The sequence below is a fragment of the Grammomys surdaster genome, unplaced genomic scaffold (genome assembly GCF_004785775.1).
Source record: "Grammomys surdaster isolate TR1022 unplaced genomic scaffold, NIH_TR_1.0 165, whole genome shotgun sequence".
In the NCBI taxonomy this organism is placed as follows: Eukaryota; Metazoa; Chordata; class Mammalia; order Rodentia; family Muridae; genus Grammomys; species Grammomys surdaster.
The window spans coordinates 19,852,440-19,867,563 of NW_021604613.1; the positions used below are offsets into that span (position 1 = coordinate 19,852,440).

At 40.0% G+C, this 15,124-nt stretch overlaps 1 protein-coding gene across 4 annotated transcripts in view; it reads left to right on the plus strand.

Moving 5' to 3' along the window:
• The window catches only part of Unc80 (unc-80 homolog, NALCN channel complex subunit), a 188,098-nt gene that overhangs the window by 100,783 nt on the left and 72,191 nt on the right, over positions 1-15,124 (plus strand). For all 4 annotated transcript variants that reach the window (XM_028765643.1, XM_028765645.1, XM_028765644.1 and 1 more), the window contains 5 exons: positions 1,526-1,726; positions 8,623-8,730; positions 9,840-9,978; positions 12,648-12,829; positions 13,392-13,523. In XM_028765643.1, the coding sequence (XP_028621476.1) occupies positions 1,526-1,726; positions 8,623-8,730; positions 9,840-9,978; positions 12,648-12,829; positions 13,392-13,523 (762 nt within the window). The remainder of the gene's footprint in view (positions 1-1,525; positions 1,727-8,622; positions 8,731-9,839; positions 9,979-12,647; positions 12,830-13,391; positions 13,524-15,124) is intronic.

Sequence of the window (15,124 nt, forward strand, 5' to 3'; positions counted from 1 at the left end):
TCTCTCTCTCTCTCTCTCTCTCTCTCTCTCTCTCTCTCTCTCTCTCTGTCTCGTAAGGCTTTCTTCCTGTTTCTTCTGATCACCAAATTCAGAATAACAAAGAAATCTTTAGCGTTCCCATTTATACCTGCTTTATGCTGCAGTATAAAGCAGACTATTCAAAGATGCACAGTGAACCTCAAGATAGGTAGAACCTCAAGACATTCTGCTAAGACTCCATTTACATTTGTTGAAAACCTTGCAGGCTTAGATATTGTTGACTGGGTTTGACAGGAGGATAGAGATGACTGTTGGTTTCATCTATGCCTCAGAATAATCAAGCCCTGTTGGTCTTAAAGCCGCTCTGCCAGGTCGGTGCAATTGGTCTTCTCTGTATCTATGTGCATTGTGGTCTCATCCAGAATGGTGCACACTCCTTCACCATTTAGATTCCTGTGTGACAGAAGCCTTCTCTATATATTCTTCCTTACAGGAGGTTACCTTAAAAGTTGTGTATCTGTGTTCAGTTCCTAGAACCCAAACTCAGGACACAACCATCCAGAACTCCAGTTTCAGGAGATTCAACACTCTTTTCTGGCTTCCATGGGCATCAGGCATGCATGTGGTACACATATAGACATGCAGACAAACACTCATATACATTAAATTAAATAAAAGTTAAAACATTTTTAAGTTGTAAACTTGGGGTCTGGGGGCACGGCTCAGTGATGGAGTGCTTGCCTAAGCATGCGTAGCTTCCAGACTTCTATTCCTAGCACCACAAAACAAGCACAAGCCACAAACCTGGGGTGAAGAAACAGAGCTCAGTGACAGATATGAACATGCTTTGCATGTGCAAGGCCCTAAGTTTGAGCACCAGAATTGCAACTTCATTTTGCAAATTTCAGTTGCCAATTCAGGGCCCTTCATTTCTATCTTAAAATAACTACATCCTTTAAACCAGCCAAGATCACTTCTAGAATCCTAATGGGAAATCTCAGGAGATATAGTTGAAACTATTTTTTAAAGCGGAAGCTAGATGGCTTCAGACTCAAGTGTAGCAAGTGTGTGGATGGAGCCACAGAACCCGCGATTGAGTTGAAATGAGACTTTATGGTGGGGCTCAAGTTCCAGTACAAGACAACCATCCAGAGGGAAGGTGCAGAAGTATTTCCAAGCACCACATAGTGTTGAGGGTAGTTTGGGGTGCACCCAGGTATTCAGGGTCAGTTAGAGAACTCTAGAATTGAACTCAGCACTGAATACTTTTCTGTCTGGCTACTATTACAGGGTAAGAGATGGGATGAGGTTCTTGAAAGTACTTGGAAGTCATATACCTTACACCCAATGTTTGGGTGTCTTTAAAAGTATGGAGGTAGAACAGAGGGCAAGAGAGCAGAGACTACCTATTCACCTGTGGGAATTACTGAATTACTATTGTTTGCTCACTGACTAAGAGTTCATGCTCTGACTCTCTCTGACTTTCCCTCTTCCGTGTTTCTGCTCCCTCGTTGCCTGGTTAAATCTGTGGGTATTTTTTTTCCAGGTCATGATCTTACTGTGTAATCAACAAAGTTTCATTTGCACACATGTGGACTACTGCCATCCACACTGCTACCTGCACCATAGCCGCTCCTGTGCCCGGCTGGTCAGGGCCATTAAATTGCTGTATGGGGACAGTGTGGACTCCTTACGTGAGAGCAACCACATCAGCAACGTGGCCCTGAGGGGCAAGAAGCAGAAAGAGGTGAGTGAGCAGCCACAGGGTAATGTACGAGGGGAGGGAGAAAAGATGTATTTATAGTGATGTTCTTATCTGCCCTGGAAATTAAATGTCAGGCAAAGCCAAATGTAGCAGATCTGGGTGGCTCTAAGAAAAGGCAGAAGATATGTGCAAGACAGGCAGATGCCACATGAAGCTCATAAAGAAGGAAGACCAAGTGGGGGTGATTCAGTCCTTCTTAGAAGGAGCAACAAAATACTCAAGGGAGCAAATATGGAGACAAAGTGAGGGACAGAAACTGAAGGAAGGGCCGTCAGAAGACCATTCCATCTGAGTATCCATCCCATGTGCAGTCACCAAAGGTAGATGCTGATGTGGAAGACAGGAAGTGCATGCTGATAAGAGCCTGATATGGATATCTCCTCAGAGGCCTTCAAGAGTCAGACATATTCAGAGGCAGATGCTCACAACTAGCCATTGAACTGATCATGGGGTTCTCAATAGAGGAGTTAGAGTGAAGACTGAAGGAGCTGAAAGGGTTTGTGGCACCATGAGGAGAGCAACAATACCAACCAACCACAGCTCCCAGGGTCTAAACCACCAGCCTGGGAGCACTTATGGGGGGATCCAGGGCTTCAGCTGAATATGTAAAAGTGGAGGGCCCTGCTGGGCATAGGTGGAAGAAGAGAACCTTGACCTCATGAAGGCTGGATGCCCCAGGGGGTGGGAATTTTGAGGGTGGGGAGGTGGGAGTGGGGGGGTGTAGATAGAGGTTACATCCACAGAGAAGAAGGAGGAGGGGCGAGGGGATTGGGGGTTCCGAGGGGGTGGTGGGGGATGGGGTAAGGGGACAACATAGGAAATGTAAATAAATCATCCAATAAAAAAAAAGAAAAAAAAAGAAATATCTTAGCACATTATGAAGCCTGTGCTGTGAAAAAAAAAATAAAAATAAAGTGTAATTTTAAACACATAAAAAAAAAAAAGACAGGCAGATGCTTCGTCTGTGTTTATGAGTAAATATGAAACATTTCCCCAGGCTTTGTCTTAGAAATACAAATTCAGAGAGATTGTGATGATGGGTAAGCAACCTTATGGAGAATAGCATCTCCTGAGACCTGTGAACATGACACCTTGCATGACAAGTAAGACTTTACAGGTGTGGCTATGGGGTTTACACCGAGACCGTGTCCTGAATTGTCCACATCAGCTCAGTGTAGTTATATGTTCCATTATATAGGAAGAAAGAACTTCTGGGAGTCAGGGGCAGAGCAGATTACAACAGCAGACAGCTGAGAGGGGCCATGAGCCCTGAACAAACTAGAAAATTCCAGACTCAAGAGAAAGTCAGGAAACACACTGGAGCCTTCCAGTTCATTTGAAATGTCTGACCTTCAGAACTGTAAAGCTAACAAACCTGGGGCATGTTAAACCTTGATTCATTTGTTGGAGCAGCAATAGAGAGCAAATAGAAGTATACGTTAGGAAACCATATAAGCATTAAATGGCTCAACCATCTACAGATGAGCCAAGCCACACTAAGAAAAATCTTCACTTTAATGCTCAAGATCACATTTCCAAGCACTAAGCTGCCCTTTCAGTTGAGCTGACAGAAGAAGGTGACCATGACTGCCTTCCTCCTGCCAAGAAAAACTACAGTTCCTCACCTGCCCTTGAACAATGTAGCCAAAGTGACCATTCCACTGAATGCCTTGGCTTCCTCCACAGATGCTTTCCTCAAACGATTTCACAAAGCCATTTTTATATAACACCTGCTCACCTCCACAAGCATTCTTTATGCACCAGCTATTGACAAACTTATCAGAGCAAATAAGCTATTGACTGAAAATAAGCAGGAAGAAAAAAATCTTTCTACTACAGAGTTTACAGTCCAGATTTGGGTTTAGATTGGGCAATAATATTTACTACAAGCAGTTTGCAAGTATGACCAATAAAAGCAAGGATGCAGTTCAGTTGTGTAGCTGCAATGGAGAGGCATAACTAGATCGATGTAAAATTGCAATGGTAGTTGCTGCAATGGAGAGGCACACTACTGAGAGCTGAGGATAAAGCTGCGGATTTGGCAGGGGAAACTAACAACCTTTCCAATAAGGAAACGAGTCACCTTTGAAAAAAAAGATTCTTCAATATTAATTGACTTCAGGACTTTCTGGCCAAAAGAGAGATGAGTGCAGGGGGCCATGGCTGCAACCCTGAGAACTCTGGTCCATGATGAGGTTCCATATGCAGACAGAGATCATACCCAACAGGGTCACAGAGGCTTCAGTGTTTTATTCCATCCTTTGAATCTCAAGGATCCTCTGCCACTGAATTATAAATCCTGAGATCTAAGAAATCATCCATTTTGTATTCTACATGATGTTCTAACAAACTACTTACTTGTGATAGAGGAATAATAAATATTGACTGAATTATCAAGGTTATGGACCAGGATGGCTTGTGAGTATAAATACCTAATGCTCTCCTGTGGGTTGGCAGGAAGTTCCAAAAACTCCATGTGGCCTTCTGTTGTGGCTTTTTCTTTTAAAGGAGAACTAACAGCTTTGTCTTCAAACTTTATAGATTTTAAACTAGTCATCCAAGTGAAGAAATAATATATATTAATGGTGTGTAACAAACATTATATTTCCAAAATGGAAGCTTTCTGCTCAACCACTTTTTCCCTCTTCATGATATTTTTGATTTGCCTGTTCTGAGTCTGTCATACGAATAAACAGTGCCCCCACTTCCAGAAACAGAATGAAAATGGAGAAAAGGCAGAAAGTCAGGAAGAAAAGCAGTGGTCTGGTGAGAATCATCTGTGAGCAGCTGACACTTCATCTGTGTTTCCTCTTGAGCTGGTTCATTAGGCAGAATGTATTTGTGGTGGTCAGTACATTTTGTATCCCGCCTAACAGATCCGTGTGAAAATTCTTCACTTTAATGCTCAAGAACTCATTATACATTCTGTTATTTAGTTTCAGCACACTTCAAGCTAGATTTTTTCTGTCTATATATTTTCACTCTTCTGTACTCATAATGACTTCACCACAGAATTCTACATTTCTTTTTATACCTGCTGATGCTAAGGAAGTCTTGGGTATTTTGTTCAGCTCTGTGTGTTTAGAACCATATTCTAAGTAGAGTATGTATTCACTTAATGCTTAATATGAAACAAGTAGAGTTGTTTCTTACCTGTTTGCATCAGATCAACTGTAGTGATCAGGAGTAAACAAAACAAGCTTTTCCTGTCAGTCAAACAGAATACTGGGGTCAAGGATGCATTCCCTACCAGAGAGAAAGGTGGATACTGTGAAACCATGCAACTGGCAAGAGGTTGCCTGATTTCCTACAGAATTTTTTCCAAAGCCACCCCCAATGCTACTCTGATACAAAGAGCAGATTATATCTTAATCAATAAGCCAGACGAAAACAAAACTACTTAACAACAAACATACATATTTTGCATGGCAACTGTGTGAAGCACAAGGGCTCTAATTGCATTTTGGAAAGAATCACACTTCCATTGGTGTGTTGTTTTCTTAAACCATAAAGAAACTGATCCCAGGAGAGTCTGGCAGGGCGATTCCTACTTTCCCAATTTTTCAGTACATGTTATCTCCATCTTGAATGAGGTTTCATGGCGTGTTCCTCCTCTTTTGTTTATATTTACCATCCATCATTCTGTTTGCTTTTGTGATGTCTCCCTACAGGGGAAGTAAGGGCAGCCATCACCAGCAATGTGCTCTCTGCATAACTGCAGATGTTAACTCATCCCCAGGCTTACGGTTGCACAATAAATACTCTTGAGTTATTCAGTGAATAAGTAAAAACATTACTTTGAATAGTTAAATATTATCTCTCTGTAATCAATAATAGTTTAATACAAATTCCATTCAGACAAATTTACTGAAACAAGGGACAGAGAGGGAAACATAGACAATCCCCAAGGAATCCAACACCAGAGCTGTCATCTGGCAGTTCCTCATCTCTGCCTCTCTCTGCATCATCCCTGCTGACTAAACTGTCCTCTGGCCATCTCCTCTTGCTTTGTACATATTACGTTTTAGGTTGAAAATTCCAAGATGGTAACACTCTTTCTAGCATCTAACAGACTCACTTATGCGAGAAGAACTTGTTGGTGCCCGGTCCTCTGTTTAAGCCAAATCCCATAAGCGAGGATTCCTTGGCCAGTCCAGGCTGATTTTGAATTGAAAATATAATCTAAAGAAATCAAGTATGACTGGTTTTTTAAAGATACATTAATATACATATCATGTATGCACAACACACACACACACACACACACACACACACACACACAGAGCAGTAGTAGGCCTTCCCCAGTACTCCTGAGAGATTTTATGCCCTGTGGCTGTCTCTTTCGACTCAGATGCTGTGGTACAACCACATCACTTAGATTGGATAAGGTCCTTGCTACATAAATTTTCCTGAAAACAACAAAATATCTATTCACTCCATACAGAGAAGGAACCAGCACAGCAAACAAAGGACTCCATCCACCTCTAGCTTGGTGAACCGATGAGTTATATATTCTCAGCCAGCTAAACCACTAGGAAGACTCCTGGGCAACAAAATTCCCTTTCATATAATCTCTGGGTACTTCATAAGAGTCTTAGAACACTTCCTGAGGGTCTACCCTCTCTGTCCTGGAGGGAATGTCAACATATCATCTCCTGCATGTGATTACAGTTGCTCTGCCACACAACAGTATATTCATGTCCATCCTAGAGCAAACAGCTGAACTACCGTCCTCTATTAGTGATGAGTTCTGTTCTTTGTCTTCATTTATTTAGCTCAGATTTCTCTACAGATTCTTGCTTGATGTCTAATTCTAGCCATGTATGTAGTCCAGTGAGATCCAACACTGCAGAAACCACTTCTAGATGCCCTGGGAAACAACCCAGCATTCTATTTAATGCTTAGATTTGTTTTTTGTCTTGAGTTTCATTTAAAAACCAAAACACAACAAAACCAAGAAAACCTTTCACAGTAGTTTTGTCTGAGTCAAGAGTCATGCCATATAAATACTCCGGACTCTTCCACAGTACACCAAGTCTCTCTTACACATATTTCCATCTCTGGTATCTACTGCCTGACTTCAATTAAGTCATTCAAATACTGTGACCAGCATGTGTCCCTAATGGGAAAGCCACGCTTTAGGTGTCATGGAACCCACCATGCTTCCTCGTACACCTGCAAGCATGTACTCTTCCATGGGAAGCTAGCAGACAGAAGGAAATATAACTCTGTGGTTTCCAGCACATTGGCTTTACCTTAAGTGCTCAGCGTTTCTATCTTGAACTGGATACTGTTGTGTTTTATAATTTAATGGAGAAGAATTATTTATAAGTAACCATGAAAGGATACGATGGCTAGCCAGTGGACAGAGATACACTTGTAAAAATCTAAAATCATGACCCACCTCCCCAGAAAATACTTAGCATAAAAATCACCATGAAATGATTGTTTAAAATTGTGTACCACTCGCAGAAAGCTATCATGGTTCTGCTAAGATGCAACAAGGGAGGAAGACTAAATAGAACCAAATAATTAACTGTTATTAAATTGGGAATATGGGCATTTTCTGCTTTCTTCATCGTTTCTGTCTTTTCCAGATACTCTGATATGCTTGTGTATTATTTGCTGATTTAAAATAAAAATCACAGCACACAGATAGAAATTTTTCAGAAGACACATTTCTATGTCTCTGTGGGAAGTTATTGCTATAAATGATTTTTAAAGGTTTTCATTACATATATATACATATATTATTTACACAGCATATTTCCCAAGTGTTTTATGTTCCCAAGCATGTAATTCCACAGTTTTTATTCTTTTTCTTTCAAAAACACAGCTAGAGCTCTGAGCTCCTTTTTTTTTTTTTTAATGTAGGTTCATTTTAAAGGACGGTCCCATACCATCCCTAGAACAGATTCATTCGTTGTCTTTATTTTTTTTTTGTCAGACTCTGAATAGGGTTTCTTGGGTTATGGGCATGCTTGTAGATTTGCTTTTTCTTTCAAAATATCTCCATCTTACACTGTGAAGCTCTGCCAGAAATTCTTCAGACGTTTAGGGTTTTTTTTTTTTTTTTTGGCATAGAGGAAGAAAGTGTTTCCTTGGCCTGACCCTGGTGAAACAAATGAGCTTCATTCTGTGTGAGCCTGCACAGGCTGGAATGCAGAAAAACAGGAAGGACGCAGAAGTCAGGATTAATAAAGAAGGAAGGATCAGTTCTTCTCCAAACTGTGCCAACCCTTACAGGCTTTGTCACCTTGGGAGTAAGATGAAGGCATTGTCTCACCTTTGTGTAAATAAAACAGTCTGTTCTGGAGCCAGGTTGAAGGCATAGTTTGATAAGAGAGCTTTTTTTTTTTTAACTACTTTACCTGTACAATTTATGTTGATATGATGGGTACTCTCAACTTAGCCCTTCCCTGCTGCCCTGTGTGCCCCTTTCCATCTTAACACTTGAAATACTTCCTTTCTTTCTGACAACATGCCTCAACATATACCTTAGAACAGAGTGTGTTTTATCTACATTAACATTTATTTAAATTGGTTTTGTTTTAACCACTTGACACAACATAATCAAACCTGAAATGAAAGTCAGAAATCTTTATCTTTCCCATGTTCGATAATTAACTAGCTTTGTAATTTGGTCTGTGTCCTTGTTTCCCTAAAGGTAAATAAAGGAGACACTTCTTAGTAATCATATCTAATCCCCATTTTCTCAACAAAAACCAATGCTTTTTTAGAACCTTTGGGCCTTTCTAAAAAAAAAAACAAAAAACGTAATACTTTCAATTAGAGACTAGTACCATGGAGAGACTGGGGGACATAAAGCACTATGAGTTTGTGACAGTACCTTCAATACACACTTCACCTTCTCTTAGTGTTCAGATAAGTCATGCCTGAGGACGCCTTCCCTGAAGAAAAGAGTTTCAGATGTCAACCTGGAAGGGAAAAAGGACTCCGGAATGCTGAAGTACATCAGGCTTCAGGTATTAGCTTGCAGATCAAAAACACGCATTGTTCACTGACAAGAAAGAGCCCTCGTACAGCCTGCTCATAAGTGTTTGTGATGCAAAAATGGAAGCTGGTGCTGTGTTGCTATGAATGTTCTCTGCTTTAACTGGTGTGCAAGGGGAGAAAAACATCCTTCTTGTTGGGCAGCCAGTTACCATAGAATGTGGCCTAGAAGTTTGGGTGGACTGTACCTAGCCCACTCTAATGCCTCCAATGAAGGAAATCTACTAACATGTAATGGCTATCCTAACTTAAACCACCTAGATTCATAAGCACAGTTTACTTCTCTGTCTCTGAGACTTGGACAAAGACTTTCATTTGCCTTCTTCTTTATTGTCTCATCCATGTAAAGAGGATTGTAAGAATATACTTAACTCAAAAGATTATTGTATGGATTAAATGAAATAATTCATTGGCCTACTTATCCAGTTATTGGCACACTCTTCTACTGCTCCTGCAAACTAAGCTTGAAATCATCCCTTTTTCATGTTTTTCTAGAATGTTTACAGTGATGATTTATCTACCACCTTTGTATATAACCTAAATTATCATAAATAATGGATTAAGTAGGACTTTGTGGGTGGATCTGGGCCCATAGCCACAATGTATAATCATACTATTTCAAAGAGAAATGTCATCCAAGTTCATGCTGCCTTCAGAAATTAGCTTTATGAATGGAATCCTTTATGAATTTCAGACCCCATGTGGTTTTTAGTGGAAATCTGCAAACACAGAGAAAATAAAAGAAAACATTAAAAATCTACCAGAACTTTGAGGACAGAGCTATAATTGTTGACTATTTTCTTTTCATACAGAATAAAAATTAACCATACTCTATGGTTAATTTTTTGAATAATTGTAAAATTGTTTTTGTGGTGAAAATATTATAAGATCAATATTTCTATCTGACTTACATCAGCTAATAAAGTATAAGGCCTACACACCATGTCACCTAAATGCACTCCATTTTAAGAAATATTTTAAGGTCACCCTGGGGAATCAAAAAAGTGACGTGGTTCTTGAGTTTCAAGAAGTAATTATTGTCTTAAAAGATCTTGAAACATGATTTGCATCTCTCCCTCAGGTGATGAGCTTGTCACCGGCTCCCTTGTCTCTGCTCATCAAGGCAGCTCCAATTCTGACAGAGGAGATGTATGGAGACATCCAGCCAGCTGCCTGGGAACTGCTTCTCAGTATGGATGAGCACATGGCTGGGGCAGCAGGTAAAGAAACTCTACCAGGGAAGTGGCTCCTGTGGCCATCAGTGTACAATGTTGAAACAGAGAAAAAGGCACCTTCAATTTTATGTTAGGATGATGGAAGTTCCTAGACTTCTAGATAGAGATATACATCTGAGAAATGTTTTCAGAGCTGCCTTCAAATTGTACTGTGCCTTTATACAAGATCCTCAGATTTCTCTCAGGGTAGTAAGTGTTCTATGACTATAACAGAATACTTTGGGGTTGGTGTACTTCAGCTGGCAAAATGCTTAACTATTATGCACAAATCCCTGGGTAAGGTCTTCAACACCACATAAATCCAGACAAGGCGGCACATGCTTGTACCACCTCCACTCTGAATGGGAAGGCAAGAGGAATAGAAATTCAAAGTTATTCCTGGCTACATAGTCAGTTCAAGGTTTACCAGGGCTATATGAGACTCTGACTCAAAAAAACAAGCAAATAAATAAAACACATACACACATAGCCATCCTAGAAGTAATAATCTAGGCAAGATGACATGGATGTGAAAATACATTTGGTGTGCTTAGAAAATGTGAAGCTATGAGTTTGACAACTCACAAAGGAGCTATACTTGGCTTATAGCATTAGACAGTTGAGTGGGACGTAGGTTGCTTCTAGACTGTGTTATCACAGGTATGAAGTTACTAATGGAACTGTAAACACTTGCTTGTTAAGTCAACAAGTTAAATAAAACTGTTGTCCAACTTAATATGACATCAATTGTTTTGGGAACACAAGACTTTTTATAATGATGTATACCTATCATTTCAATATCCAGGAAGTGGAGGCAGGAGGATCCTGAGTTTGAGGCTAGTCTGGAATAGAGAATTGTGCTCCACTCTAGCCTGAGATTTATGATGAAACCCTGACAAAATAAACCACAAGGATTAAGGATGGTTTACTGGCCAATCACTTGCTTAGTGTGTACAAGGTTCCAGATTCATCTCTAGCCTGTTAATAAAGAAATTAAAGTAGTGATGGATTTTAGGTGACAGTAACTGGTGGCATTTATAGTACTCATAAGACACAAGTATGCTGATGCATGTACCAGCTGAAACAGTGGATGCCAGGGATCTTTTGAGAAGATGGGTCTGTAGAAGGACTATGGAGATGGCCTCAAAGCACTGGCCTTCTCTACCTTCAAAGGCCTTAGAGACAGCTGAGTGGGACCCAGTCTGATTCTAGACCATGTTGCTACAGGTATAGACTAACCAATGTAACTGTGGACAATTGTTCATTAAGTCAACAAACTATATAAAACTGTTGTCCAACTTAATATGACATCAGTTGTTTTTGGAACTCATGACTTTTGTGGTGATGATACCTATAGTTCCAATATGCAGAAAGTGGAGGCAAGAGGGTACTGAAAAAAATTGTTATTTGTTTTGTTGGAGGTTTTATCAATTGCTGTTGTTTTTGAGACAGGATCTCACTGTGAACTTCAAGCTGACTTTCAATCTCTGCATCATTTTAGGTTTGTGGGTGTGTGCCCTTATGCCTAGAATAAGTAGCTCTTACTATAAATGAGCAAACTGAAGACAGAGTTGAAGGAACTTGTGGAAGTTTGTCCCACTCAGAGCCAGAGAGCCATAAAATCAAACCCAAACCTTAAGAATGCACATGGTAGATAGTCTTGCTTTATATCACTTTTCTAGAGAAAAATAAAATCCACTTCTGAACTGCAGTGCACTTCCTACTTGACAAAGTGCTTTCCAGGCTGGAAAGATGCTCAGGCAGCCCTCAAGAGGCTCAGTCTCACAACCAGACACAGATCACTTTCCTGTATATTATTTTACCTTACTGGAAGAGCAAATGTGGAGTCAGGAATTATCATGTACTTGCCATCATCCTTCTCAGATATTTTCAAGCAAGAAATGGAAGCTACATGGTTAAGAGACTTGTCCAAGATCATGCAGTAATTGTAGTTTCAGAGCCAGGACCCAACCTCAGTTCTGTTGGCACAGCTGAGCGCAGTTTGAGTCTCTAGGGAAGAAGGAGAGAGTGTAGATTATCTCTTTCTGCCTGCCACTGGCCCTTCTATCTGAGCTATGGGGGTAATTCATTTTTATTCACAAGCCCTATAATTTAACCACCACCCAGATTTTTCTTATTAATATTTAGCTCTTGCCAAAATTTAAGAGTTTAAGCCTTCTGATTCATGAAACTACTTTTGCTTCTCGATCTTTGGGAAGAGTAGATGTTCTAAAGAGAATCTACATCATGGACTTTGCTTTTCATATACCTGATAGAGCTGAGGTTGTTTTAATGACTGTTTTTCTGTTTCATTCTCTGATCACTAGTGAAGAGACTAGCCATTTCCTAAACAGCACACTTTACTGTGTAACTTTTTTGGTTGCATTCTCTGGCTCTGCCATGAACCACAGGAAGTTTTTCTTAGAACAAGTACTCTGCTGAAATGTCATGCTGTTTCTGCTTTGGCATTAGCTACTAGATGTCATGGTCAAACATCATTTGCTGGTTAGTGTCTATTGTTTGGAAGATCATGAGCTTTGGTCACTGCTCGTGGCCAACCTCCTTCACTTCCAGAGTGGTTTTATGGAGATAGAAGGTCCATATCCCCACAATCCCAGAAACAGCACAACATCTTAAGATGTGCAGCTGATGAATTAATTGTTGGCTGTTTCTAGCCGCCATGTTCCTGTTGTGTGCTGTGAAGGTCCCTGATGCAGTGTCGGACATGTTGATGTCAGAGTTCCATCATGCAGAGACTGTACAGAGACTGAATGCCGTCCTCAAGTTCCACACACTCTGGAGGTTTCGCTATCAGGTCTGGCCCAGGATGGAAGAGGGAGCACAGCAAATTTTTAAGGTGAGAGATGCTGTCTACATGGGAATTACACCAGAACAATCAACCCAGGGCTTGTTTAAACCTATAAAACACAGCCCCACAGTGCACAGCCAAAGAATTCTTCTCCCCTCCAATTATATCAGTAAACTTCACTCATGTATATGTAAACTATATTTAAATAAACAAATTGAAATATACAAGAATATAGAACAAGAAATTCAGTCAGTAGCAGCCTTAAATATAGCCATCCTCTGGAGTCACCAGCTAAGTTTGGATTGTAACCATCCAAGCATCTGGTTGTCTACACACATATGGGTGTCTAGGGTAAAAGAGATTGAGCAGCACAACTCAGGATCATTTTGTTAAAACACATCATTTTACTGATGTGTTAACTGAGGCCCAAAGAGAATCATCCTAAAACAGAAAAGCCTTAGAACCCAGCCTTTTCCTCTAATGTTTCTTACTCCTCTAGGGAACCACACAGGCCCTGACACATACTAAGGCAGACTGTCTAATTTCATGTCAGGCTCACTCCAGCTCCTACTCCATCTTACTCACCTCATTCTTCTGTGTCTACTAACAGATCCCACCTCCCAGTATAAACTTCACCCTGCCCTCACCAGTACTTGGAATGCCATCTGTCCCAATGTTTGACCCTCCATGGGTCCCTCAGTGCAGCGGGAGTGTCCAGGACCCCATTAACGAAGACCAGTCTGTGAGTAACAGGCCCTTTCTTTCCTATATCTTCACCTTGCATGGGATATGTGAGACCATTTGGCCATTCTTGTCATGAGAATGTAATAACACAGAAAGCCACAGTGTCTTGGGAATATTAGAAACTAGCTTCTATCAAGCTATATTTTGTTTTATTGTCAAACCGTCAAACAGGCATCTGTTCACTGCAAAGGGAACATTTTCACTATTGTTTGTTGTTATATTAATTTAACTGCAATGTATGAGCTGCCCAGTGGTTAAATACATGGGTCCAGCAGGAGTAAGAAATGAAGGAAGCAGCTTCTGCTTCCTACTTATTTTCTCATCTTCTTGTTATCACTACCATCAACATTGCTACCATTACTCAAGACCCTGGGTGTTACAGTGCTTGTACATATCACTGCTTCATGTAACATAGCTCAGATACTCAGTTTATTTACAGGAAAAATTATATGTGCCTTTAGAAATAGATGATTCATCAAAACTACACTGTATTATCATCTATTGGATAACACACCTCTAAATTAAGAGTAATGGTTTTTTAACTCAAAAATAAAACAGAAACAGAAAGATAATACATTTAAGTGCAAACCTGTCATCATTATGTCTATGAACAAATTCCATGGAGTTTATATAAATCATGTGTATATGTTTAATATGTTTCATACATCTCCCAGAAAGCCTCCAGAAAGGTTATACCTTATACTTAATATAAAAATATGGTTTCTGTTTTTAATACAAAATGCATCTCTTGATTTAAGGTGTAAGAGATAGCTAATTTTAAACCAAATATTAGTGATATGGCTTGGATTTATGCTACCTTGGAAGAAGTTTCATGAACCTCTATAGTCTTCAGAACGAAAGAAAATCATTAATCAATGCATTTCCTAAATATGCTGGTAAGGAGATTAGATAGGAGATTTATAGAAGAGAGATGTAGAGTTCTCTGCTTCAGGGGCTACCATGTAACATTTTTAGCTTTGGGAATGATGGGCCATAGTGGTTTATCAAGTTAAGACATCCTTGTTACAAAGGGTGTTAGGTCAGTTGCAGTTGTTAGTCGTTAGCAGCTATTAAGAGGACTAAAACAAGCCCAAGATAATTTGGGCTTTCAGTCTACAGCATTCCTACTTTCCACAATCAAGAGACTCTAGTCAGTCAATCTGGAAAATCTTTAATAGCAGTGTGATTCAGTGGGGAGATGGAAATGGAGACTTCAGTTCACACTAGCTACTTTGGCTGGTAAAATAAATTATTGGTATTTTCATTCACACATCATTGAAAATGTTAGTTGACTATATGCAGTTAAGTAGAACAGCTCTGAAGGCTGTACACAGATTGTAGTAGTGTTCTTTGTTGGGTGGCTTGTTTGAGCCCTTTTCCCCTCCCAACGTTATTTTACTTACACTCCTTCACGTATGGTATATCCATGCCTGATGGCCCAGTGGTAACAAGAAAATTACAACTGTTTCTTCTGTCACATGTGTAGCACCTCAAGCATCTGGTCCACCAATATAAATGTCTTTGGCTTTTCTCCCATATAGTGAAGGGAATCCTTAAATCCAAATAACTCTTTCCCAACAATGGATAAGAAACCATTTC